This window comes from Sylvia atricapilla, chromosome 1, assembly GCF_009819655.1.
Source record: "Sylvia atricapilla isolate bSylAtr1 chromosome 1, bSylAtr1.pri, whole genome shotgun sequence".
NCBI lineage: Eukaryota > Metazoa > Chordata > Aves > Passeriformes > Sylviidae > Sylvia > Sylvia atricapilla.
This window is the reverse complement of record NC_089140.1, coordinates 87,389,219-87,415,539: the sequence shown is the minus strand read 5'-3', so window position 1 is coordinate 87,415,539 and position 26,321 is coordinate 87,389,219. Positions and strand designations below refer to the sequence as shown.

General features: G+C 37.7%; 1 protein-coding gene across 1 annotated transcript in view; it reads left to right on the top strand.

The window, feature by feature from the left end:
• The window catches only part of PTPN3 (protein tyrosine phosphatase non-receptor type 3), a 123,239-nt gene that overhangs the window by 20,677 nt on the left and 76,241 nt on the right, over positions 1 to 26,321 (top strand). The window contains exons 2-7 of the mRNA XM_066327155.1: positions 8,511 to 8,665; positions 21,187 to 21,294; positions 21,453 to 21,495; positions 22,555 to 22,633; positions 23,962 to 24,006; positions 24,923 to 24,975. Coding sequence (XP_066183252.1) covers positions 8,528 to 8,665; positions 21,187 to 21,294; positions 21,453 to 21,495; positions 22,555 to 22,633; positions 23,962 to 24,006; positions 24,923 to 24,975 — 466 coding nt within the window. The 5' untranslated portion in view covers positions 8,511 to 8,527. The remainder of the gene's footprint in view (positions 1 to 8,510; positions 8,666 to 21,186; positions 21,295 to 21,452; positions 21,496 to 22,554; positions 22,634 to 23,961; positions 24,007 to 24,922; positions 24,976 to 26,321) is intronic.

Below are 26,321 nucleotides of genomic sequence, written 5' to 3'. Positions count from 1 at the left end.
AGTAAAAAATGTAAGATTTCCCTCTAAAAGCGTGTTTTAGAAATATGTTTTAATCCTTAGAGCTTTGGTTATTTTTCTACATCTCTTCCTGAATCGGTCATGCAGATGATTACAATTCTGCTTAAATATCACAGCTTTACTTGGCAGGGGAATTGACATGATGGTTCCTGTTTCATGTTATGTGTCATACAGAAGTTTCATGACACACAGTTTATTGCTAGTGGAATATGAGGTCTTTTTTATATTTCCGTTTTGGTATGGTGATTAATTTGATAACTATGATTTCAGAAATTTCAGTGGTGAATGTTTACATGCTTGGTTTTGAAATTTTGAAGGCATTAATTATTCTATATAAACTCATGTATTTATGGGAAATGTTGACAGCTGGGCATTGCAATGCTCAGCTTTCACTTGAGTCAAAGTGTTCACTTCCACCCTTCAGTGTTGTTAGTACAAGACACTACAAAGCTGGGGAAGGTGAACTTCAGCTTTCCTTCTGCAGTTTTAATTTTGAATTCATGAAACATTGTTAGCTACCTCCCAAAGGCATTATTTGGAAAATAAGGTAGTGATAGTCTTTGCATTTTTTGATGAGATGATTTTCTTTTGTTCTGTGGTCTGCTTAAAGCTGAGGCAGGCAATAGAGGAAGTCATAGAGTTCCTGAAAGCTTTGATTGGCAGGGTGCAGGAAGTGAAGCAGCATGCTGTTTACTGCTCTCCACACACTGGCTGAAGGTGTTATTTTATAAATGGTTTTTAAAAATAAGCATCATAAATATCTCTGACATGAGCACTAAAAAATGTGAAAGCCTTAAAGGTATGTCTTGTTCTTATCTGTAATTCACAGTATTTTATCATTGTAGGGAGTAGGTCTCTTGCTTTTTCTTCCCACTGGTTTTTCTGCTCTCACTCATTCTGTGTGCAGTAGATACTATTTCTGTACTTGTGCTAATCCTGCATCTCAGGTCTAGCAATAATGCTTCGTTCTCTTTGAAACGACACATTGGATCCTACAGTGGCTTACTTGCATGGTTTTATTGTATGTATGTAAAAAAACATCTGTGATGTTGGCATGACCAGATTTATACCCTTGAAGTTTGAGCAGTTATTCATACAATCTTGTTTGATCCTTTGCAAATGTGTCTGAAATATTTACCTCAGAAGTTGGAATAATGGATGTTAAAAACACAAGATCTGAGCAACTCTGAAAAGGATGGTCAGTATTGTTTTTCCATCAATAAGCTCTTCTAGAATTTAGTTACCTTTAGGTTATCTGATTTCAGGATTAAGTTTTCAGATAAGGAGTCTTTGCTGCTGAACATGTAGCTGAAAGGCTGGGATAATCCTTCTAACCCTCAGTCCCCCATGTAAAGGCTATTACTATGTAAAGAGTATGGTTATTTTGGTCAAATAATCTCTATTACCCTGTGATGCCAGTCTGTTCTGTTTCTTTAGTCTTAGAGCAAGAACTGTTGGGAGGCCTGAAGCTGTGCATGTTTTAAGACTTTTGAATAAAAATCTTTTTTTGGTAAATCTTTGCAGGTAAAGCACACCTTTGTCAAAAAGGGAGAGGAGAGAGGAAGAAGGGTCTCAGAAAAGTTGAAATGGAATCTTTGTCTCTTAAACTTGTCTTGGAATGAAAAAAAAAAATATATATACACACAGAACAAATGTTTGATGTGAATATTCCCCCCTTTTTAAGGTAAATTTGGTCACTTAGTGTTTTTATTCTGCCACAGCAAGATGATCCCCAACAGAAATGTTGTCCCCAGTGCAGCTGCACGAGTGTACATAGGCAGCAGAACTGAAATAAGGATGGGTGGCTTTTTGCAGTGCATGGTTTTCTGCATCAAATAATACAGCTGCTCACACTGCTTGCAATACCTCCAGTATGATATTAAGTGGGATCTCAGCCACATGTCAGTCAGGATACAGTATAATGCTAGAACTAAAAGGCGTATTTCCTATCCCATTCACCTCTTCTGGTCTGTCTTTGATGTTCATGTGTGGTCTTGCTGAATTCAGAGTTTAAAATAGCTGGATTTCCCATGAAAACACTTTGCAATATGGATTTACCAGGGTTGTGTTATAATGAAAAACGAAATGAAGTGCAGGGAAGGCTTGCAAATCACTTAATTACTCAATTTTATGCACTAATTAAGCATCTAACCTCTTGCACTGGTGTGGGGATTTTAAAAAAATTTGTTCTCCTCCATATATTGGATTCACTCCTAAAATGCAATGACTATTGTAGATAGGTAGGTACCTGATTTCTAGACATGGGAACACATCTAGTTTATTTACTTACTGGCTTTTAAAAGTGAAATAAAAGCTAGATTCAAATTCTGTGCCGGTTAGAAGAGGAAAGATTATTCACAATTACTTGTGGTCTGGGTTTTGTTTTTAGAACGAGCCTTTCTTCTTTGTACCTACTTTCATTTAAACAAAAATGTTTCGAAGTACATTCTAAATAAACAAATAGAGGTGTCATACTCTATGTGGTCTACCCTGAAGGCTAATCTGGGTGGGTGAACTGCAGCATTAAGGGCTATTAAATGAAGAAGAGGTATCATTATATTTTACTGTTGAAGGATGTTTTCTCTTTGCTCTATTTTGTACTGGTTCTGGCAAATTATGGGCTGGCAATATGTGTTATGCCTGTTTGAAGTATAACTTCAAAATGCCTATGTTTTTTGCTTATACGGACTAATTTTCTGTGAAGAATCTCTGCCTGTAGGTTTTTGTTTGTTTTTTTGTTTGTGTGTTGGTTTTTTTTTTCTTTTTTTTTTTTAACCTAAAACAATAACTAGAATGATTTAAGCCTTATTAGTGGAATTTTTGATTACATTCTTAGAATACATTGCTAGACCTAATGGCTATTGACAGAGCAGATTAATAATTTTGCTGTGCTTGAAAATATCATAGGTGTTAGCCACTGGAAACAAATCTAAGAAAGCCATGTCTTTAATTTTATTAATGTTGATTTTAACCTTGGCATGAAGAATCTCTATTGCAATGATATTGCTGCCTTTCTTAAAGAGCAGTGTTTGAAGAACTTGCCAGCTACTGCTTTGGAAGCTGTGTGTGTATCTACATATATGTACCAACTTTCAACATAGACATTAATTAACCTTTATTCCTGTTTTAAGGAAGGCTATGCTGTAGCAAGTATTTTATTATTTTTATCTCACTTTGGAGGTATTTTTATACCATAAGCTGTAAGGCTTAATCATCTAAGGCTTTCATTTTATGCTTGTTCTTCATTTATGATTTAATTGCTTTGGATCGAAATTTTTTTAGCTTTTATTTTTCCAAGTGATGTGAAGTTTCATCATGTTGCTTCTGGCTTCCACCCTTACTTTATATATATCTTACATGAAAATGTCAGGAAATTTTTGTGAGGAAATAACTACAAATAAGGAGAAAATGGTGACCTGCACGCACTGCTCAAAATGAAGTTTATCTTTTACTTATATTGTTGCTTTAGTAGTGCCTGGTAATTTGTATTGTGGTCAATACCTCTTGGGATTTTCCAGCGAAATAGAAGAGCTGAATTTTTTATTAATAGGGAGGCATCTGGTTTCTCATTAGGGATGTAGAAAAGATGAAGCATTTTCTCTGCAGAAGGTGAAAGCAGAACCTGATTTTCATACATAGTGAGTTAAGCCTAATTCTTGTATTTGGAAAAGCTAGCTGAATAATTTAGTCGTTGTTAAGATGCATTAATGATAGATAGAGCTTGGAGGTGTGTAACTAATTCTTAACTACATGGACTGGAGCATGCTGAAGAGTGCTTGTGTCAGTTGTCTTCGGGATATACATTGTTACAAAGACACCTTTACTTTGTTAAACCTCTTTCCCTTCCAATGTCATTTATTTTATGCCTTTTAAGTAGAGGAACAGGTAACCATAAAATGTAGCAGTTATTGAAAGCACACACAAGACTTGGCCGTGTTCTTAGTATTACTGTTTTCCCCTGCCTTGTTAGGGGTTGATCACTCAGACAATGAAACTGTGTTGGAAGCACTATCCTTTTTTAAATCACATTCCTAGAGATTCTATAGTATATATGATTTTTGAGAGGCCAACATTTTCAGTCAAGACTATAATAAACTGAGAAAACTTGGGGCAGTAGTCTCCTCCTAGAAAAAAACATGAGTGCACCCATTTACAGGAGTAAATTATCCCTATTTGCCCTAAGAAGTGGAGGTAATAAATGATTTATTAAAAAAAAAAAAACAAAACCTCAAACAATCACAAGAAAACTATTAACAGTTATACACAGTGTGATTATATGTAGAAGGTCTTTGAGTGTATACTCAGCAAATCTGCTCTTGATTTAATTACTTGGTAAAAAAGAAGTTAATGGTAGTTATACTGATAATGGAGCCTTAAGGGTTTTTTTTTTTAACAACAACCTCCAAGCAGTTGGGAAGAAATCAAATGCTGGTATGGAAAAAAGTATTTTTTAAAAGCCAGTCTTCAATACAAAAGAGGATGAAAACATGTTATTTTTGTTCTGCTTGACTGCAGTGTTTCTGTAGGAGAAGGCATGCGTAGCCAAACTTGTACAGAAGTGTGTTTAATGTACTTGGAAAACATTAACTTCTTTCCATAGCTGTACTTTTATTTATTTCTCCTGTAAGCCTACTGCATGATTTCATTATGGGATAGAATTCCACATGTTTGTTTTACGCTTTGTAACTGTGAAAATAACTGTGTTTTGAGGTGGCTTGTTTGTTTAATTAAAATATACCTCCCAACTTCCTGGATTTTTATTTTTTTTTAGGGAAAACATACTTGTTTTAGGGAAGGGAAAAAAAATAAGTATTGACTTGCTGATAATATTAACTTGTCTTACAGTTGTCTGTTTTGGTTTTTGTTTTGTTTTGTTTTAATTTGGTTTTGTTTCTGAATCAGCCTCCTTCCTGAGGCTACAAACAGGAACTGAGATTTGCATGTAATGTTCTGGTTGCTCAGGGCTGGGAGGTGATTGCTAGGTCTTAATAGCCCTAGTCTTAGAAGTGTGAGGCTTCTGGTCATGCTGGGGATCTCAGTGGCCCCTCTGCCTTCCCCAAAAGCAGTTGCCATCACAGGTTCCTCCATGTGCTTCTACATGTTGCACTGGGGTCCATAAGCCATTCCAGTAATCCGGCCCTATTTAAAATACAGCTTTAAACACAGCTCATTTGTGGTTGAAATGTCATGGAGGAGCAGATGCCAACAGCTCAGCTGCTCACCTGTCTCCTGTTCTCCCTCCCTTGCCCTTTAGGCTGGGGGTTCACTAAGTTGTTTCCTTGCCGACCTGCTGGGCACACAGCACAATGGGACATGAAAAATGGTGTGGGCAGGTTCCTGCTGTGTGATGTCCCTGAGGAACTCCCTTTGCACTTTGTTGCCCAAGGGCATGGAGGTGGGCAGTAGGTGGTGTGGCTTTCTCTGCTGGGGACTCCAGCTGGTGGCAGTTTCCTAGGGCTCGATAGTCCCCTTGAGCTCTGGTTAACTGATAGCTGAGATGCCCAAACACTCAGCCATTTGTCCCTGGCTTGGCATTGTTCCTGTGGTCAGCTGGATTTGTCAAGGACAGCCTCAGCTGGGGCTCTTTGCATGCTGTAAACACAAACCATGATCTCTGTGTTCCTGGTGTAATTTTACATAAAATGGTAAAAATAAAGGAATTGCAGGTTTTCATTTGTGAACCCAATGCAAACCAGTCGTGCTAACAGGTTTGAATTCATGACCAATTTTCAACTTACTATTTTACTTGGGGCATGTAACCCAGCATCCAACAGGTCACCTGAAGGTATTAAACCAAAGGTAATTGGAAAACTAGCACAAGACTATAAATTTCAGATAACGCGCCTCTCATTTTATAATGAACTGCAGTATGTAAGTATGTGTTACTGTTAGTTCTTGGATAGCTTAGATTATCCAGGAGATTGGCTGGGCTTCCTACAGGTACCATGGTATGAAATGGACCTGTAATTACTTGTGCTTCTATGCACAGTTACTTAAATAAAATTAATCAGTTTATTCAAGTTAACTTTTTTGCAAGTGTAAGAGGTGGTGGGATTTTTGTTGGGGTTTGTTTGTTTGTTTGTTTGTTGGTTTGGTTTGGTTGGTTGGTTGGTTGGTTGGTTTTTTTGGGGGGGAGGTTGGGTGGTTTTTTGCTGGATTTTTTTTTTTTTTTTTTTTTTTTTTATGGATAGCAAGCACATAAATGTTATTGATGCAATTTTATTGGCTTCTGCATTTGAAGCTTGAACCAGTGAATAGCAGGATCCTGCTATATTGTAACACTTGCAAAAACAGTGCTTTGCTGGGGAGGGATTAGGGTTAGGTATTAAAACGTCTGAAGGGTCTCCAAGCTTAGCTAAACCTGCAGCATGTTCTTTACTAGGGCTTCAGGAGCTGTTTACTCCCTCTCTCTGGGTAGATCAGGAGCAAAGTGCTGGAGACTCCTGTGATTGTTGCCCTCTGCTGAAGCCTGACAAAGTTTGAGTATAATTAGGGCATACAGAAAGGGAACTGGTAAAAGTGTAAGATAGGTTGGGGATTATAAGCAAAAGGGTCAAATAGGCTTTTTTCCCAGGAATAGAGAGGTCTGTGTGCTGGGACCATTAGGCATCACAATCCAGACCAAGCCTTGAAGGCCAGGCTGATGAAGCTTTGAATCTGGCTACCAAAACATTCACTCATCTAGTGGCTGGCCCACAGTGAAGCATAACCTTCCACTTACCCATCAGTGGACTAGTGGGTAGAGAGCTATTTCTGCAGATGAGAAGGGGTTTTTTTATCAGCTGAGGTGGAGAGTGGAGAGAAGACTTTGTAGTACAATTCATGTAGTCACTTGACTTTTTGGTGAAAGGTGAACAGAGTGCTGAATAAATAGTTTAAAACTTAGCTGCTAGAATATTAGGGAATGTGAGATTGAAGGCTTTCTCTACAGTCATAGTTTGTCGTTAACTTTCTTAAGAAAAGAAAGGAGCCAGAGAAAACAAACAGCTAAAATCCCCAAACCACACCTTTTCCGAGGAAAAAAATGCATGCTGACTAAAAAATGAGTCTTGATAGCTTACAGTTTTGATTTTTGAAAATATACAATGGTGAACTATCAATTAGCTGGCAAAAAACCCCATGGGAGTATTGTTGAAAGTGTTGAATGCTGATGTGTGTCTGACTTCTGAGCTGTCTGTGAGAAGGCAATTGTTTTAGCTGCTTCTGAGTGTAGTTTACACATAGCTGAATAAAGATGTATCACTGCACTGCTCTGTGGTCCTTGCAACCCCAAAAAGCCCACTTCATACAATTTTATATTTCATGGCTCTTCATGCTTTTCATGTTTTCCTTTCCAAGAGATGTGTAGTAGATGCAATGCTTCGATATTTTAAGTAATATATTTTTTCTAAATTGTTCCATTTCTGTAGCTGCATAAAAGAAAAGCCAGCCTGTATTTTAAAGCAGATACACAAAAAAAGGGAGATGGCAAAGTAGTACTCATATAGGTCCTGTCTAGCTTGGCCAGCAGTCTATGAAACACTCATATTATGCAAGTCCCTTTGTAGCTGTCCCCTTATAAGTGAAGTATGGTTTGGTAATTGGTATGGTAATTAACCTGGAAAACTATCCTCTGCTTCGCTTGCCAACTGGCTTTAAATGCTGTGATGTTAATTGGTAAACTGATCCAGTGAAGAGAGGCTTGAAATGTCTACAGGCTTGTCTGAATCTAATTCATCTCTTATTTCAATGAATGGCTTTTTCTGTTTGATGGGATGTTCTTTTGTTTGTTTTAATTTTTAAGTACTGGTTTTCAGAGTTTTTGTTTTCATGAAGAGTTTTTTTAAAAAAGAAAAAAGCCTAAGCAGCAAAACAACTTTTTTGTGTTCTTCTTTGATATGAATTTCTGGCTTCATTATATTATGTATGCTAGAGCTAGACTGTAAAATATTGACATGTTTTAAGGTTAGTTCTGCTTGCCTTACATACGGTGTTTGCATATATATATTCCTGAAACAAACTGTTACTTGATAGAACTGGATTTGCATTAACTCAAGACTGTTTTGTCAGTTGACAGTAAACAGAATTATTGTAGTGAAACTTGTATTGTAGGTGCAGAAATATGCAGGAAATGTAAAAGGGGATAAGAGGTTTCCTAGTTACAGATGATAAAACTTGTCTTGATGTTGCCTTCCTACTTTATAGTAGGTGCCTGGGGTGTTTTACTGATTTAAACTAAGGCAGTGGCTCACGAATAACTTAGGTATACGTTGCAGGGTTACCTGTGATTCTCTTGATAATGTTCATATTTACAACATGAGAACCCCTTTGTATTTATACATTTATGTTCTGGTTTACGACAGGCTAATTTTGCAACTTATTCTTTTCTATAGAAGCATTTGTTAACTTGGGGTGTAATGAGGTCTTCATGATGTCGTGAGTTGTGATGTTGCCTGAAAAACAAACATAGAGAATTATAAGAACTGTCACTAAACATAATTTTTGTTTTATAGGTTATTCTGCAATAGTTATGAACTCCCGTTTACGAGCCTTAGGTGGGAGGATAAATAACATACGAGCATCAGAGCTACCAAAAGAGAAAACCCGCTCAGAAATAATCTGTAACGTCCACTTTTTGGATGGCTCAGTGCAAAGCTTCAAAGTTAACGTAAGTTTGGAAAAATACTTTCTTTTTAAAGACATAGAAATTGTTAGAAAGCTGCAGATGAAATATGGGACTCTGAGGCATTTTGCTGAGGAGGCTCTATTTTTTAGATATTTTAGATTACACAGTGCTGATAGAACATTCAAAACTGCACTCAAAAGTTATATTTTCCCAGGTCTTATTACAGTTGATGCAGACTGATTTTGTTTTTTAACTTTGTTGGATATTAATTAAAATATAAATTATCTGATAGGTTAAAAGTACATAAAGAATTAGTCTCATTTTAGTGTGTATCTTGCATGCTATGTGTTCATATGTGTGTGTAATATTGGGGAGCAGAGTAGAAGGAGAGTATGGAAGAGAAGGAGCAACGCATTAGTATACAATTTCCATTGTTTGTCTTCAGAATGCCCTAGGAATTGCTTTGTCTGTCAGTGAGCTGTCATAATTGCCACCTGCCCTGCACAAGGATGTGTGTAAAATGAGGAATTCAAAATGGTTATAAATCCGTGTATAGTAGGATACTTGTTCTTTGTAAACAGATGTTTAAACAGCTTTACATGTAACACTTGGACTGAAGTCCAAGCACTATACAAGTGAAGTTTGCTTCCCATTTCCTGCTTTAGGCAGTGAGTGCAAAATGAGAACCATTGAGAAGGAACCACGTAGACCTTAAAGCAGCCTTCTAGTACCTAAAGAAAGCTAGAGAGGGACTTTGTACAAGGGCATGTAGTGATACAACTTCCTACTGAGAGAGGGTAGATTTAGAGGAGATATTAAGAAGAAATTCTTTGTTGTGAGGGTGGTGAAGCACTGGAATGGGTTGCCCAGGGAAGTTGAAGTTGTCCCATCTTTCAAAGTGTTCAAGGCCAGGCTGGATGGGTTGTTGAGCAACTTGGAGTACTGGAAGGTGTCCCTGGCCATGAAGGTGTCCCTTTATCAATAGAGATAAATGGTAGGAGAGTTGGAACTAGATGATCTTTAAGGTTCCTTCCAACCAAAACCATTCTATGACTTTTTAAAATTCTGAACCAAAATGATTTCTCTCCCTACCTTCAGTGTATCCCTAGAGTACCACTGCTGGTTACCTCCTTCATCCAGGAATTGTAAGGGCCTCCTTTACTGTAGCTGTGATGCTGTACTACATACGGGTGATGAAGGACTCATTATTGCTCCACTTAAGACAAGCAGGGACTATGGCTTCCCTACTGTGTTATGGACTAAGAAAAGGAAGAGGTTTTACTGAAGATTTATATTCTTTGAGTACTGAGCTGTCATACTGGTAATGAGGGAGACTGCACTTTTCTGTGAGAATGGTCCTTCCTGATTATCTAACCTTGATATCAGCCTAAGAATAGGCTTTGCCACACTCTGGTAGTGTCATAAGGTTCATGTTTCAAAAGGGTTTGAAGCCAGCTGCAGAAAATTTGTATCCAAGTTCTGCTTGCATTAGCAGAAAAATTCAGCTTTGCGAAGTTTTTGCCAGACTCTGTGTTTGTGTGCTTATTTTAGTTGCCAGCATAATTCAGTTTTATGTCTGTGAGCAAAGAATAACTTGGATCTGTGGTCAGTCTGGGAATCAGCTGACCATGTACTGAAGGACAATAAGTTTTGCCCTGCTAGTCAGGTCTTTCTGTGTTGCTTTAGAGAAACTGTTTCTTGTATCAAGATGTTTTTTTCCCTATTTAATTCATTTCTGGATGACATGCTAATTGACAGTTCCATATTTTAAAGAAATTAAATATTCATATCACATGGCTTTATTATCCAGAAGACAAATCAGAAGAAATGTATTAAATTATGTAGTAGTATGTTATTGAAATGAAGTTCTTTCTGAAGCGACTAGACATAGATACAAGGATGAAAAGACCTACTATGTGTTGTGGATATTGTAAATAAATTATCTAGGTTTATTTCTCTGCTTTTACAATTATTGCTGAAACATGTTGAATTTTTCTTCTCTGTCAGAGTTTGGAGAACTGGACCTGAACAGGATCACCTCTTCTAAAGCGTAGAGTTCAGTGTTTTCTCTTTAAAAGAACTTCAATATTATCAGTGGAAAATTAAGGTTGGGAATTCTTCAGAGTTGTTTGTGGTCCAGTGGTATTTGGTTCTTATCTGTGAAGGCTCAAAGTTTGGATAGATGTTACACTCGGAACTAAGATCAGGCTAATATTCACATATACATAGATATGCTTTATGTTCATTGATGTGATTATATTTTTCATCAACAAATAGTAAAAAGTGGAAAAGCAGAATACTTGAAGCATGGCCTTTGTCCATTTAGTAGCATAAGTGGAGTTGGAGACTTCTCCCATTCTAATGACAGTGGAATAAAAACAACTGATCATTGCTTTGTCATGTAGCAGGTCTCTGAACACAGAATTCTTACTGCTAAAGGATTTCTTTCTTTCAAAGTAGTAAGGGGATTATATAGAAAAATGACATTAAAGAAAAGAAACCTCCTGGATAAGAAAAAACATAAGATGAATTTACTGTAAGTTTAAACAGATGAATATTCCTATGTTGTAATCTCTGTTATCTTGTTGACAACGTACATATGCTTAATATACATTGATATGGGGTGGATTTAAATTTAATAGAAAGATAATGGATTAAGTAGTCTAAACTTACAACACTGAGAGCAATTTACGTATTTTGGAATTCTGAACTGGTACTAACATCTTTAAAACGATGGTAGAACAGTCATAGTATCTCAAAATACTGGATCTTTCAGAGAACAGGGAGAATAGAGCTAAAATCTTCTTTTCATTCTCTAGGAACAAGATCTTTATAGGGCCCACAGAGCTGATTTTCATCCAATTTTGTTACCACATAGCATGGCACTTTTGTAGTTGTAATTAGAGGTTTCTTTCTTCTTTACCACTCTGATTAATGGTACTTCAGATGTTTGTTTTCCCAGTGGTTCTGTCTGTAGGAGGGTGAATAAAAACCAAGTATTGTGAAACTGGACAAAAGAAAAAGGAAGGTAGATTTTGCACATGGGTATAACCAGAGGAACTTTCTATCTATTGAGAAACCTGAAGATAGCTGCATGATTTCCTTTGTGAAAATTTGTTCTTATTAATCACTTATCCCAAAGAATATTAGTATCCTGACCAGCTGTAAATAAAGACTTAATTGCAAGAGAGCAGGGCCGTTTTTCTCTGGGACTTGTTGCTTTGGCAGAGTAGTGAAATGATTGGCTATTTTGTTCAATATTTTCATTTAAAACTGTTATATTACTTTTTTAGTGAATCTGAAATTTGGATTCATGGTATCACAAAGAGTTCGTCAGTATAACCTGTGGTATGTGCTGATTTTAGGTCATCATTATCAAGAAAGTTCACATGGGAGTACAGACAGACACATTCCACTACATTGCTTACAGTCCAAAGAGTATGTTAACTATGCAAGGCTGAAATGGCCTTTCTTGTTCCACTGTTACGTGTTTCAGTACTTAGATGGAACATGTCCAAAGTCCAGGCAAAGAAGAGAAGGTGCATGGAAACTGAGAGTTGGAAATGTTCTTTCAAAACCATGTTTGAGGCAAAGACTTGACTGCATTTAGTGATATATGTTGCACTTAACTTTAATTATATCCAGGCTTTCTTGAAGCCTCCCAGTAAATTCTGGGTGTTTCAGTTTTATGATAAGGTTAACTCACTTCTGTTCCTGATGTCACCTCTGTTATGTTCTAAGGCTATAATACATAGGCTTTTCACCTGGAGAAAATGTTAGCTGTCATTCTGATATATACAGAATCTACTCATATACCATGTTTGAGTGTGTTTAATAGGTATTTATTATATTATGTATATTACATTGTTCAATAATGCAAATTTTTTTGTAACTTTTGATATAAACATGCAGGAATTTTCTGGGTTTGCTCTACTTTGACTAATTTACCAGGAGTGACAGTTTTAGAAGCATCCCTCCAGTAAACTGGCTTTTGAGAAGGGATAAAACTGACAGCATCAGATCACTTCTGAATTGCATTGTTTATCTGAGTTAATGTTTTTCTCTCATTACCTGTGAGTTTTGCTTTTAGACTAGTTGGCTTCTAGTAATAGTGTTTTTTTTCTAGAAATGAAATAATGAGACTGTAATAATTCAGAAAGTTGCAGGAATTGAAGCACAAACTGAAAGGAACGTTTTTCCTTTCCTTCCACCTCAGTTAAGTTGCTTCTTCCAGTATCTCAGAAGGAATATGATTGTTAAAATGATCACTTACAATTACTATTGATATATTTAAAATGATGGCCAGAGATATTCGTCTTAGAGCTTCTTTTTGATTGTGAGTGTGAGTTGTACAGTTTTAAACCACTCACAGAAAAATGCAATGATGCAGGATTTTTGTATGTCTGTCACCAAGTTTTCCTACTCGATATTGTTTGATAATATAAGACACAGTCTAATGCTACTCTGTGTCCCTGCATGTTGGAAGAACTGAGGTATGAAGTTTCAGAGTGGCAACAAATATTTAGTTTTGTATTGAGGCAGGTCAGTGTACTTGACTGGAAAGCAGTAAGACAGGATGAAATTTGATGATGCCTTTGAGGACAGTGAGAAAGTGATCTGCCCTGCATCAGGCTTGTTAGTGCTAGCCCTTTGTGGGGCATGACTTCATAATAAATGCTGAAGGAAAAAATTAGTGGAGGAGACATTTTTCCAAAGTTAGAGGTGAAATTACTAACCTCACATGTATGTTTGTTTTAAATCATTTTGTGAGACAGAGGAAATGCTGTGGGTTAAAACTCTGTCCTTGGATAAATATTTTGTGTGACCTTTATAAGGAAAATACTGTGCTAAAGTGTATGGAATCTAGAAACATTATGGGACGGGCCAGGAGTTGGCTGAGGAGGTGGCTGTAGTTCTTGGTGAAAAGGAGATATTACATAGTGCAAGGACATTAAAGGGAGTTCATGGCTCTCAGATTTCATTAATGTATTGCTCTTGAAACTTTTTCAAAAAATCAAAAATATTAACTTTGAGGCCTTTATTAACAACAAAAAGATACAGGAATGTGAGGTAGCAGGTTATCTTGAACAAGGAGTAATTGCAATGAGAGAAATCAGTAGTGTAAACTAATAGCTTTTATGAGATGAGGTAATGTTTTTTTAAGCTCAATTTTCAGTTGCTAACAATAGAGAACAGTGGCAGTTTGCAGACTGAGCTGCTCATTTATTACTGTTCTGAAAAAGGTTGAATGCTTTCATGCACCTAGCAAGAATCTTCAGCCAGTGTCAAGGAAGTATTAACAGTGTTAGTCTTGGCATTGAAGCAACCCTCCAGAGAATGTCACATGTGCATTTTGGCCACTTGGAGACAAAAGAAGGAAGTTCCACAGGCAGGCATAGAAAGTAAAACTAGGATCTCTGCAGAAGACTGGACCTTAGGAAAGAGCGTGTTCTGTTTATTCTAGATTAACAAAATCTTGCAGGATTGAATAAGAGCATCAGGTGGGTAAATAAATTCCAGGAAGAGAAAAGGACAGAGGTAGCAGATGAGCAAATTAGCTGTGTGTAAAATTACTTTGGAAATTAAAAGAAAGTGGTAGCACTGTGTTCAGGCTCATGCATCTTTTAGGACCAAAAGACACAGGCTGGCTGGTTGTGAATGAGTGCTACAGGCTGAATTAGAAAAGGATGACCTGAAACAGCACATGATGGGCAGTGGATATTGTGTCTGAAGTGAGACTGAATTTGCAAAAGCTCAAGTGGTTCTTAACTGAGAGGTTATCATTACCAGAAAGTGGGGGCAAAGCTTCTGCAGAGGACAGGGAGATACGCATTACATTGCCCTGTCCTCTGAAATTGTCACTTTGTTCCACTTATCTTGTAGAAGTTAACAACCTGAAGAACTTTACATACATATTTACCTCTTTAGTCAAAGGTTCTAACACTTTCACCTGAAATTTATGTAGTTCTTAGTGCAGTGAGTTCTTGATCTCTCCAGGTTCTAGGCAGTATTTGACAATGAAAAATAATGAAGGGCTTTTTTCTCTTCACAATTGTTTAATTTACTAGAAATTGAATTTGACTAATTCAAATTGCCTAAATGTTGTAGGAACCTGTTTTGGCACAGGTAGAATGTAATAGGTGTTAATTATCACTGCTTTAAGTGTTAATTTTTTGGCCTATCCAACCTAAGTTGTAATTGATTTGAAGACAGATTTAAATGGAAGTGAATAGTGTGTGGTTATGAGGTGGCTGATGCAAAGCTTTAACCAGTTCAGAATAAGGATTGGTAGATGTTATGAAGGTGAAATAAATGAAAGTCCTTTACAGGTGGAAACACTTAAACTTCTTGAAAATCTTTCTTTTCAGTAAAACTTTTTAAATTCTTAAGGTTATCTTCAGGGGTTGTGCCATTATAGCACTGCAGGTTACTGAGGAAAATCCATCTGTTTTTAAATTTCATTGTAGAAAACCAAGAGCTTCATTAGAAATGTCTTAAATATTTCCTCTGACGCTTGATAGGGTGAAGGAGAACTTGATTCTAATGCCCAGTATAGCTGAGCAGTGTTCATGTTGTTTGTCCTCCTTCTATGGCACAGGGGAGCTAAAATAGGATTTGTTGTAAAGCACTTGACACATTGAAATATTTGAATATCCTGTGGCTATGAATTGAATTGGAATGGATGTCAGCATTCAGAAGTGGTGATGTGACGTGCTTAGCCTGCCTCGCTTTACACCTAGGTCTCAAAACTGTTAATTTACTAAGCAAATTGAATATTGTGCAGCATGAGCTGTGGGGTCATTTTTAGGTATATAGACTGAAAAATAATTAAAATATTTCTTAAAGCAATGCCAAAGTTAAAGAAACAAACATTTCCTTGAAAAACAACAAACCCCCTTATAACTGGGCATTTTAACAAGAAGAAGACTTGAACAATTTAAAATAACGTTTTTTACTTAGCATAGATTTCTTGACTGGGTGCTTGATCTGAGCACTAGGAAAAAACAAAAACCAAACCAAAACAAACCCCCAAAAAACCAAAAAAACAAACAAAACCACAAAAAAACAAACAAACAAAAAAACCAAACAAAAAACCACACACCAGAAAAAACCAACCCAGTACTTTTAGTACCAGAGGGCAAGAACTGGAACCACATAAAAATAATGCTGGAAATTATTTTTTTCTAGGAAATGTGGAGGCAAAAGAGAAGTAAATAGATGTGTAGGTGGATGAGACTAGTGCTGGCTGAACAGCTGGGTTTAGGTGTGAGGCACGCATGGGCACATTGCAAAGAGAGAACTGTGATTGCTGAGCAAGAATGTTTCCCTGTAAAGGCAAGCAAGCTCCCTATGAGAAGGCTTAGCAGTTCATATATGCTGGGGAAGAGACAGGAATGCAATTGTGAGTGGATGGGAAGAGAGAAGGTGAAGGCATCTGAATTGGGATGAAAGACTGGGAGCATGGAAATCGAGAAAGGAATTAGGAGATAATGCTGTTGTGAGGAAAGGAGACCAAAAGGAATAAGAAGCGTTGAAATACAAACTAAAAATTAGCAGAAGAATCCACCCTCTGTGGTCTTGTCCTACCCCATTTGTAATGAAACCTGATATTCTTGAACACCTTCTTTCATCAAGGTTTCTATCCCATCCCCTGTAATTACTGCTTTTGGTCATAATATAAATTTAGATGCTGTCAAAAGTGTGTGCCATAGGTGTGCAATTAGGCTTCTGAGTTGTGCAGGTGTTGTGATGACACTTCAAAGTGTCTTAACTTTCTGCTTATTAAAATCCAGCCCTGGGGAAATGCAAATGGTCAGTGCTAAAGATGAGCTTACTGATGTCAGGAAATGCCCATTGTTTCAGAGGGTGGCATCTGCTGTTTCCATAGGGCCCTTTTGTGTATACATCTGGATAATTTCTCATGGACAAATCTCAGTCTGCATGGTGGAGGCAAAATCCCTGATGGTGCTGGACAGAGCTTCCTGACAGTGGCATGATGCTGTGCCTCTGTGTGATAAGGAATGTGTGATTGCATGGCCCTTACCTGCCACTGACAGTTCAATTTCTAAGTTGGATTTTAGGCCTATGCAATTTCAGAAAAAATGTGAGATTGGATCAGTGCTGTGGTTTTACTTTGCCAGAAGCCTGTGTGAAAGCTGGGGAGTGGGAATGTGCAGCTGGGGTGGAAGGAGGGCACAAAACATTTATTGTGAGATCTCAACTGCTTTCTCTGAAAGTTAAATAAGATGGGAGACTGCTGGAGAGGAAAAGGTATCCTCAACTGTTGGGTATTGGATACATTGTTTTCTCCAGGTGTGACTTTACTCCAGAAAAATGGGCACAGCTTTTCACAGGAGGCCAACAGCCGGTTATGGTAACACTGAGCATTCAAGTCAAAATGAGCTACTCGGAGTCCTGCTCTAGCAGTAGAAAATGTTGGATAATACTCCATCCTTCCAAATAAGATAGGCCAAATGGTGCCTTTTGTTTGAAATTTTGGGTTTCTTTTCTTTTTAAATAGGAAGGATGCTCCTATGAGATAAAGGAAGACTAGAATATGTTGCTGTTTAAAACACTCAATCACAACAGTGTTGTACCCTATTAAAAAGAAAATCTGTCTTCTGAACAAGACTTACTGGGCTGTTCTATTATTAAAAAAGTTTAAGCAAAGAATTGAATTGGCTTATAAGTGAACACTTACATACTGAGCACGACTGGGGCCAGACACAGTAATGTGGCTTGTGCATTAAGTCCTTTGTTTCAAGAGAATATTTTCAAAAAATCAAAACACTTTTTTAAGAAATCAGAACTTAATAAAACTAGAGCTGAATTTTTAAGAAATTTGTTAAAGAATAAAGTGCTTATATTTTGCAGTTCAAGTAAGTTTCCTCTGAGCTTTTATTTGTTTGATTTGGGGTTTTTTTGGGGGTTGGAGTTTTTATGTGTGCAGATTATTTCTGCTTTAAAGAGAGACATTTGGAAAAATCTTAAACTAATTAGGAAACTTTGTTCCCTTTGATTTTCTTTTTTTTTTTCTATTAAAAAAAAAGCAGACTGGCCTGATTTTTGCTCTGTCCAGCAATTCTGTGTATAAAAATCTGGAACTAAGAAGCCATACAGCTCTTCACTCACCAAATGCCATCGTAGGCAAAACAGACTGAACTTGGGGATAATAACTGAATTTATTACAAACAAAATCAGAGTGGGAAGGGAAGTAAAATAAATCTTTAAAATACTTTCTCACCACTCATCCATCATTCTCAGGCTCTACCTTCTCCCCTGAAGAAGCACAGGGAGACAGGGAATGGGGATTTTGGTTAGTTTGCCACAGGTTGTTTCTCCTGCTGCTCAGGGAGAGGAGTCCTTTCCCTGCTCCAGCATGGGATTCCTCCCACAGGAGACATTTCTCCGCAAATTTCTGCAGTGGGCTTCCTACAGGCCACAGTTCTTCACAAATTGCTGCAATATGAATCACTCTTCCCTGAGGTGCAGCCCTTCAGGGTCACAGGTACCAGCAAACCTGCTCCATGGGTCTGCAGGTCCCCGCCACATGTTCCACTGCGATGGTGCCGTGCTTCTCTTGGGGCTTTTGCCTTGTTTTCCTGGCTAGCTCTGGCACCGACGTCCCAAAAAGTTATGGTCCTGTATTCTGGAATACAGTTCTCATCCTGTAGGTTCTTGCCTCAGCAGAAGCGTGAACAATGCGAGAAATGAAGGGATGGAACTCTGGTGGGGGACCTCAACTGGGTTTTATTAAATTCTCACCATTTCCTTTCACCCAGGAGTCAGCCTGCCGAAGCCGACTAAACTTGTGGGTTTTCACCTTAAATATGGGGAGTGGGGAGGATACAACTTGGAACCAATCCAGAATGGGAAGGGAGTGACTCTGTACATAAATGACAACTTATAGGACAAATTAAGGGACAAAGGGGGAAGGGAGACTTAGACCCCACCAACCACTCAACGTCCTCACCAGAGCTTTCTAGAGATAAGCGTGAGGCTTTGAAGTGACAGGCAGGACCCAGGTGTCACATAAACGATGATTGATTAATAACAATAACTGGGGTAAACCATAATGGGGTAAAACATGGGGTACATGGAACAAACTATTATAAAATAAAGAACAAAAGCATGCAGAAACTTGGTAAAGTCCAAAACGCACCACAACATCTCCCCCTTTTCTTTTACTTAAAGGGGAGTGAACTGCATTTGCGGGGAGGGACACTCACACTTGAAGTACAAGCCCTTGTTTCACTCCTGATGGATGGACTACTCCTCTAAAGGAATGGGCCAATGTTTTGCAGGCAGAGTGATTTGGTTTCTTTGGGGGAGTGCAGGTAAAAGGATAATTTAAGAATCGTCTGATTAACTGTACGTTTAATACAACAAGAAGCAATTAAAACTACAATTATAACAAACAGAACCAACAGCCCAGCTTTGACCAGAAATCCAGCCCACTCAGGGAATTCTCAGTTTAGTAACAGTTCATTCAGCCAGTCTTCTGATCCAGTTTTGATTTTGTCAACTCCGATCGAGATGTACTGATGGATGTCTTCAGCCTTAGATGAGAGGTTAATTTTTTGGCTGCAGTGTCACCCATCCACCAGCAGGTGTTGAGGATTTTGACAGCTGTGGGGATTCTCATTTTGGCTAGGATATGGTCTGGTACTGTAAAAGGAACTTAAAAAAGCAGAGTATTAGAGAGTCAGCTAGGAAAATGCAAAGGAGAGAGAATTTTTCAGAGATTTTTGTTTTTCTTTTTCTATTTTTCTTCGTTCTACGCCAGACTGCAACTGAGACTTGTGATACTTTTTCCTGTGAAAAAGTTAAGCCCGGTGCCAGGCTTTTAGAAGGGGCCTGAATTAAGTTTGGTTTGCAGGAAAGAGGCCTGATGTTATTTTCTCCCTTCTCTCTCTCCTTTCCTCTGTTCCCCCTTTTGACTTGAACCACCCAATTTTTGTCTTCACGCGGAGTTGGAACCGTGTTCCTCATTTAGTTATTTTGAGGGGCTTTTGGGGATTTTTCCTCTCTCCCACCTTCTCTTTCTTTCCCACCCTCCTCCTCTCTCCCATCCTCCCCTCCCCATTCCTTGAATAGATCAAAGTCCTTTTTGACAGGGCACTGCAAGGACCAGTGTCCTGTCTCTCCACACAGCAGGCAGGGCTTCTTGGTTTTCTGGGCTGACACAGGCAAGGTATCCACAGCAGCAGCAGCTTCAGCAGCAGTTTGTTTCTTTTGATGGTTTACTGATGGGCTGATTTGTGCAGCTTTTTATTCACACACCTCAAGTATTTTAAACACTAAATTCATGAGGATTCTGAAAAATCTTAGAGGACTGTGAGTCTGCATATCTGTCGCTTCTTTAATCTTTACAAGAACAGGGGTAGAGGGATATCTGGGGTTTGGGTAGGATTTTGGCTTTTGCTGTACGATTTTTCTAGAGTCATTTCAATTTTATCCAACTTTTTCTCTGTACTCTGGGGAGTAACAGAGGTCTGTGTTGAACTCAGACTGCAATTGCAATTTCCTCATTCTCATTGATTCACAACCTCCTTTCAAGCATCCATCTGCTCCAGCATAGGATCCTTCACAGGCTGCAGGTGGATCTCTGGCTCTCTTGTGAGACTCCATGGGCTGCAAGGGCAGAGCTGCTTCACCATGGTCTTCAGGGGTATCTCTGCTCTGGTGCCTCCCTGGTACCAAAATCTAGCCACAGAAACCCAATACAGCAAGCTGTCTATTATTTATTAACACATTTAGGATTTCAGTCTTACTGAGGAGGTTTTGTGTTTTCCTTTCCGTGTTTGGTGGGTTTTTTAAATATAATTGGTTCACAGTGTTCGTTGGCAGAAGTTGGTTAATCTGTTCTCCATGATTCCATGGCATGGAGGTTCTTTTTGTTTGGGGGACATTAGACCAGCCTTAGACTTCTGATCTCTGCTGCCTTATTCATGCTGTCTTGCACCAGTTCTTCTGTGATTGCTGTCATAGGGGACACCTAGGCAGAAAAGGGGGTGGCTGAATGGAAGCTATTCTTGTGGACACTGAGGGGCAGGTGAGAGTGTAGGCTGAAGTATGGGATCTTATGGCTGGATTACAGGATCCCCCTCCTTTTTTTCCCATCCTAATGTATACTAATTTTGCCTTTTATTAGCTGATGTGGAAGCACAGCATGCTGCTTTGTGGTGGCAGCAGGGGCCAGAGCAGCCCCTCATGTCTGCAAGCCATCCCTGCAGGCTGCCACTCCTGAGAAGGTCATTGCTCCCATTGTGGGCAAGGGAGGAGTGACCTACTTAAAATTAATTTGCTGCACCCACATCAAGGGCTGGAATTTGTGTCTGTTCGTATTGGGAAATTTCATGTGCCTAAAGTATTTCAGAAAGAAACCCAAACCTTTATCAGAAAAAAGTTCTTATTGCTGAAAAGCAGCAGATGAATTAGCTGCTTTTTTTATTCATGAGTTACATTGGGAAAAAAAACAAACCCAAATTCATTTCAATTAATTGTATCTTAAAATGTATAAGCATTGCAGGGTTTCACTTTTAAACTTTTCTTGCTTTCAGAAACAAGACACTGGACAGATTTTGTTGGATATGACCTATAACCAGCTGGGTGTGACAGAGAAGGAATATTTTGGTTTACAGCAAAATGAGACTTCAGTAGATTCACCTGTAAGTATAGTAAATAATAAATGTGTGTGCATGTATATGTGTGTATAAATATATACATATGTATGTACGCACACATATTCTTGCACACACATGCTTATAAAGAAATGGTATTTATTTGTAAATATTTTTAATCCATCTAATAGTTTTTCATTTCACAGCGATGGCTTGAACCAAGCAAACCTATTAGAAAACAGTTAAAAGGTAAGACTTGTTTTTACTATCCTAATTGTAACTTTGTAGTTCTGTTTTTCTATGTTCTTATGACTAGAACAAATGCATATTTTCCAGATGGTAGATTTTTCTTCAAGTGTGAGGCTTGTGTCTGCCAGCCTTTTCAGCAGATCCTTCTACTTCTTACTCCTACCTGAGTGGAAATAAGACCTGGTAGATCATTAACTCTGCTGCTCTAATAGCAGCTAAACCTGGTTTCTGAGCAGTGTTAGACATGCTTAGATGGCCATGAAAGCAGTAGTCATAATGCGGTGCCAGTGAATTCCTCCTGAGAGGGGAGCAAAGGAAGAGGATTTTTGATTGAAGGAGGCACTGCCAGTTTAGTGTATAGGTTCTGGCAATTTCTTGTCTCACATGCAATGAGAAACCCCAAATTTATACATTTTTATTAGAGAACAACTAACCAAAAAACCAACACCATACACCTCCAGGTGCATCTGTTGTTCTAGTGTATCTTGTTTTATACAGCTTTGGGTAACATAGAATGCTTATCAAGGACAGACCAGCAAAACCTTGGCCGGAGAGCAGCTTAGGAGGCTTGGGTGGCACTGTCCCAGTTTGTGCTGTGACACTTGACCTTTGTTTTTCAGCACTCTCATTTCTACCTTGTGCTACAGATCATGCATCTTTATTACACAAAAGTAGCATGTTGGACTTCTGTAATTTAATGTATTTATATGTAAGATAGAGCTGAGCATTATCCCATTTAAGACACCTTAAATATATTTAGTTCTTTTCTCTCTTCTAATACTTAGGGGGCAAAGGAAGCTCAATAATGCCTTTTATGCAAAGGAGCATATGCAAAGTACTTTAAATGAAAGCATTATTACACTTGAGAGTATTTTCTTCTCAAAGTTGGTGTTGGGCATTGGGAGATGATTCTCACAGTTTCTTTTAGTTTCATAAAAAAAAAAAGACATGAGATTTCTATGTGGTTATTCATGTAATTTTCCTGTAAACATAGAAGTGAAAATATTAGGCTCTTTGTAGTTTAAACCAAAATTGATTTGCTCTTCTAAAATATTGCAGGAGGTTTTCCCTGCACGCTTCATTTTCGTGTAAGGTTTTTTATACCTGATCCTAACACACTTCAGCAAGAACAAACCAGGTAACTTCTGTTTGATGTTTGCTTCCATGAACTAAGAATGTGTCTTGCCCATGTCTGCAGCTTGACAAATTATAATTTATTACATAGATAACTTTGTATAACTCTTGGTGTTGAATACATTTGGAATGTAGAATTTGCCATGCTCATGATGAGTAGTTTCTGATATACATAGCTTACAATTCCAAGATACAGCTGAAGTATAAATTAGTACAAAGATGTAGATGTTAAAAGTACATCTAGTTGCATCTTGATTTTTTTTTGAGTCTGCATACCCTAGGTCTGTCTATCTTAGAAGTTTTGTATCAACACTGAGTCAGTTTTGAACATGTGTAGTAGATTTAATATTAAGGGTGTGGGAGGGTGGGGTTTATTTTTTTGGGGGAAGAACAGATAACAGTTCTTGTTTTCTAGTTTGCCCTTTACTTGTAACATACAAAGATGTATAACTCTTCAGTTTACAGTAGACTTCTAAATTTTTCTTTTTAAACCTGTGTCTGAGTTTTTGGGGTGGTAGGGTGCATGAATTATAAGCAATTTTCAATTAATTTGTCACAAGATTTTAATTGAGTACTTGTTTTGTTCAGTCCCTGTAATTTGGAGTTTCAAATTTGAAGGCAGACATTAATCTGGCCATTATTCTGGCATTTCTGTAGCACTTTCATTGCTTATTTATTTCAGTGACTTGGGAATATAAATAGTACAACATGTGAAGTTGTATTTCTTGTAGAAAAATTAGCTTTTGACCTGTTTTGGTATTTGTTCTATTATTATAAGATCTGCTCTTTAAAGTTCTTCACATGCCCACTCTTCAGTATCACTATAAACTAATATTGTTAAACACACTAGTAGGAGGAAGACTGAGCTGCTTTTGGAGAATTGTGTAAGAGTTTTTTGTCAGCATATGCTGCTAGAGAAATGTCTCATCCTCCATTCAGTAGCTGTGAGATAGACTCTCACAATCAACCTTGATTGAGATTTGGGATGTTGTGCCTTTTTTTTAATTTTTTTTTTTTTAAGTTGCATTCAAAATTAGTATTTCCAAGGAGAAAAAGAGCCCAGTTCAGTAGTGGTTTGATTTTGTTGTGTTAATTGCAACATTAATACTGTGACCCTGGAGTTGCAGTTGAGACTGCCAAAGATCCTTAAAAGTGTTGTGAGACTACATGCGTGTATGATTGCATATTTGTAAATGCCACTAATATTTGTTCATCTGTTTGTATAGTTTGCTGGGAAATCTAATGAAATAAAACTAATATATGTAGCTATTTAAATAATACAACTTAAAAATAAATGCACATTTGTTTCTTTTCCAAAAAAATCTTTTCTAGGCACTTATTCTTTCTGCAGTTGAAGACTGATATTGCAGAAGGAAGGTAATAAAAAGAATCTTACATTTCTCTATAATTCTTTTTAAATTAAAATCAAAAAAGCTTTTTACCTGAGGATATTGTTGCTGTAAAATTGTCCCAATTATCCCATAAATATGCCTTGTGAAACATTGCTTTAAAGGAAAATCACAGTGCTAGGGAATGTTACAGATTTTCTCATAGCTGACTTATCAAGAGCAGTTTAGAAGTCTGTTGTGAATGAGCCGTAGGAGATGCTGTGTGTCAACAGGCACCACATCAGCCACAGAGATATTTAGGTAGGGCTTAGTGTGCCAAGCATGGAATTCCAAACCTGGGCACCCACTACCTAGTGCAGTAATCAGGAGTAGCAATGGGCAGTTCATGCTCTCCATTTCTCCTGATTTTAGGGTTATATTGCCTACATGGTGGGCATATACCCAGTGGTTTATTTACCTGTGATTTCTGTGTGTTGTACATTATTAAAAAAAGTAAAAAGGAAAGCATAGTCCTGGTATTTGCTGCCAAATGTCAGTTGCCTACAGGTGTTGGCTTTTTTCTTTATAGAGTCAATTTTGGTCATAAAATCAGAGCTGTCTTTGTGCTTGGCACTTGGGTAATTTTAGCGTTTGTGTCTAGTTTTAAATACACCAGAAGCTATTAAATTGATGTCCAGAGCCCCATAAAAACCTCTCCTCCTTTTTGTTTCCTAAATAAGCATCCAGCAAGAATTTGAGCATGTCCTTTTCCTATTAGTTACTTCTGTTCACCTAAGGGTTTAATATCCAGTTGTACTGTGCTTTAACAATCAAACTTAGTAAGAGAAAATCAGATACCCTTTGGCGATAAATTAGTCTTTGCATACTGAACTAATTGTGAAACACTTTCAATAAGACATACATACAGCCTGTGTTTAAATAAAACTATTTCCTCTCCTTTCCAGATTGTCATGCCCCATGAATTCTGCTGTTGTCCTGGCCTCATATGCAGTACAATGTAAGTAAAAACCAACCATTATTTTGTTAATAAATTAATTTATTTATTTAAATGACTTTCTTGGCTGTTTGGCACTGAGAATTCAAGAGAGACTTCTTTCCTTATCTATTTGTGCAGTCAAATATTCAGTATGCAGGTGGAGGTTATTAAAGCAGCCTGCAGAGACAGTCTAAATAGAAAAAGAATACTTTTTAGGCCTGTCAAAACAAGAGTTGATACAAGAATAATGTTGCTATTTATGTGTGCTTCTGACTGCTGACAAAAAAGTCAGATTTTCTTTGTCAGTGGAAACAAAACCGTGAAACTTTCTGTGTGTTACAATAGCTAAGGGAAAGCATTCCAAGGGAATAAGTGGTCATCTAGAGAACTGATAAGAGGAAGGTAGACTCATGATTAAGAAACTACAGTGCTCTTACTCAATGTTTGTTTCGTGGAATTTGGTTTGTTATGTAAAACTGGCCCATTGCAATACATTTCAAGTGACTCTGCATATAAGAACTTACATCCTTCTCATCTGCCTTCAACTGGCAAAAAAAAAATTCAAATGATGATACTAGAAAAACATCTTCTGTAGGAAAACCAAATTGGAGTCTGACAATGCCTCACAAGCATCCTCAACAGATAGTGAAAAACAGCTGGAGGAAGACCTTTCTCATTAAACAAATAATAAAAAAAAAAAACCAGGTTGAAGGTTTAGTGTAGTTTGCATATTTGGTAGAGCAGTCAGGGGAAAGTATGCAAGAATAGTTGTGTAATTATCTGGCTGAACCTCATTTCTTTTATGGAAAGGCTAACAAGGCCCACAGAAACAATTAAGGTAATTTTTGTTTGAAATAAGAACCAAGCTAAAATAATTAAAGTCTGGTTTTCAAAGAAGAATGTGATAAACTCTTCGTATCTATTAAAACCCCAAGAGTCTATGAAACATTTGCTTTTTTTTAAGCATGTCATATGTAGCACCCTTTTATAAAATGAAACTGTAGTCAGATTCAAGCTTCAGTAAGAACAATTGAAATTTTCCATAGTACGTGGCAGTCCCAGTTTTGGAGGCAAATGAAATGCATCCTGCTCTGCTTTTTCTGAGGCCCAGTAAGGGCACTTGGAGGCTGAAACACTCTGCACCATTAGGATTGCTAAATGAACTATTGGTGATCTAGTTGTGCTAAAGCTCAAAATCGAAGAATGAAAAGGTTTTATCACAAAGTGAAATTAATTGCACCATAGCTAGTGTACCCCAAATCTCAAAGTTTTTCTTAATTCTCCTTCAGTTTTATGACTGTTCCCTTCTGAGTGCTTAGCCTAGGACATCTGCTAATGAAGTTCTTTCTACTAAAGGGGAATTATAG